General features: G+C 65.5%; 1 protein-coding gene across 1 annotated transcript in view; it reads left to right on the top strand.

Moving 5' to 3' along the window:
• SRRM3 (serine/arginine repetitive matrix 3) overlaps positions 1–1459 on the top strand; it is a gene marked incomplete at its 3' end in the record, with an annotated part of 19568 nt that overhangs the window by 15576 nt on the left and 2533 nt on the right. The window contains exons 12-14 of the mRNA XM_031060604.1: positions 1–92; positions 712–939; positions 1198–1335. Of these exons, the coding sequence (XP_030916464.1) occupies positions 1–92; positions 712–939; positions 1198–1335 (458 nt within the window). The remainder of the gene's footprint in view (positions 93–711; positions 940–1197; positions 1336–1459) is intronic.

The following is a 1459-nucleotide window of genomic DNA, read 5'->3' as shown; positions in this document are numbered from 1 at the left end:
GGCTCCAGCAGCGACTCGGAGGGCTCGGCCGGCTCCCATCCCTACCACCCGCCCGCCGGGCCCGATAGGAACCACGGCGCGCACGGCAAGAAGTAAGGGAGTGCCCGGGATGGGATCCTGTCATTCCTGCCGGGATAGGGGAGCTGGGCTCGGATGTTTGGGGTGCAGCTCCCTGCAATCCCTTAAATCCTTCCAGGCAAAGCCCTGGGGGTTAAACTGAGGATATAGGAGCTGGGTTCGGATGTTTAGGGTGCAGCTCCCTGCGGGCACCTTAAATCTATCCAGGCAAAGCCCTGGGGAGCGGGGCTGGGTTGGGATGCTCAAGGGATGGGAACGGGAATAGGGATGGGAAAGGGACAGGAAATGAGGACAAGTTGGCGATGGGAATGGAGACAGAGCCGGGGATGGGGATAGGGAAGGGATGGGGATGGGGAAGAGCCACAGTGGGTCAATGGTAGCACTGTGGGAAGGGCCATCCCTGCCAGGGATTATCCCACTGCGAAGGGCAGTGCCTGGATGGCAGCAGGGGATCACAGCATCCCACAGGATGCAGGATGCCAAGCGAACGAAAGCTTTACAGTCAGGGATGTACCCCAGACAAAAACTGGTGTCATGAAGTGTTCCTTATGGGAGCCTGCGGTTTCTGGCTGCCGTGGGGACACCCTGCCAGCCAGGACAGGTGCGAGGCGGTGCTGGCATCTGCCCTCACAGGGTGAAGGAGCGGCACCACCGGGGCCGGCCCAACAGCAGCTCGGAGTCGTCAGCCAAGCACTCCCGGCACGCCTCGGAGCGGAGGAAGAGCCCGTCCCCCAGCCCGGGCCAGCGCAGCAGCTCCTGGAGCTCCAGCGGCTCCCTGTCCAAGTCCCGCTCCCGCTCCCGGGAGAAGAGAGCAGCACGCAGCCTCTCCCGCTCGCCCTCGCCGAAAAAGCCAGCCAGCAGGTCAGGCCCGAGGGGACAGGGGCACGGGGACACCGCGGGTGCCAGGGGGCTCAGAGGGCATCGCGGCTCAGGGTGGTCCCGGCTGCCCTGGCACTCGGGGAGGGGACCTGTCATTGTTGGTCACACTGGAAACGCCAGCCCCAGGTGGGAGTGACATCCGGGCAGGGAACTGCTGCCACAGGGTGTCCCTGCGTCCCACACGGGACCCCAGCCCATTCCCTGACCCTTCTCCTCCTCCTCCTCCTCCCCGGGCTGTAGAGAGAAGGACAACGAGCCCCGAACACGTCACGGTGACCCCGATCCCGCCCGCCCCCGGCGCCGCTCCAGGAGCTACTCCCCCATCAGGAAGAGGAGACGCGACTCCCCCAGCTTCATGGAGCCCAGGAGGATCACCAGGTGTGTCCTGGCCTGGGGCAAGGTTCTGCCACAGCCACTGCCACTGCCAATGCCATGGCCACTGCCACTGCCACAGTCACTGCCATGGCCACGGCCACGGCCACGGCCACGGCCCGGGGCTGGA

This window comes from Geospiza fortis, unplaced genomic scaffold, assembly GCF_000277835.1.
Source record: "Geospiza fortis unplaced genomic scaffold, GeoFor_1.0 scaffold425, whole genome shotgun sequence".
In the NCBI taxonomy this organism is placed as follows: Eukaryota; Metazoa; Chordata; class Aves; order Passeriformes; family Thraupidae; genus Geospiza; species Geospiza fortis.
The sequence above is the reverse complement of the archived record's forward strand: the minus strand, read 5'-3'. Positions and strand labels throughout refer to the sequence as shown.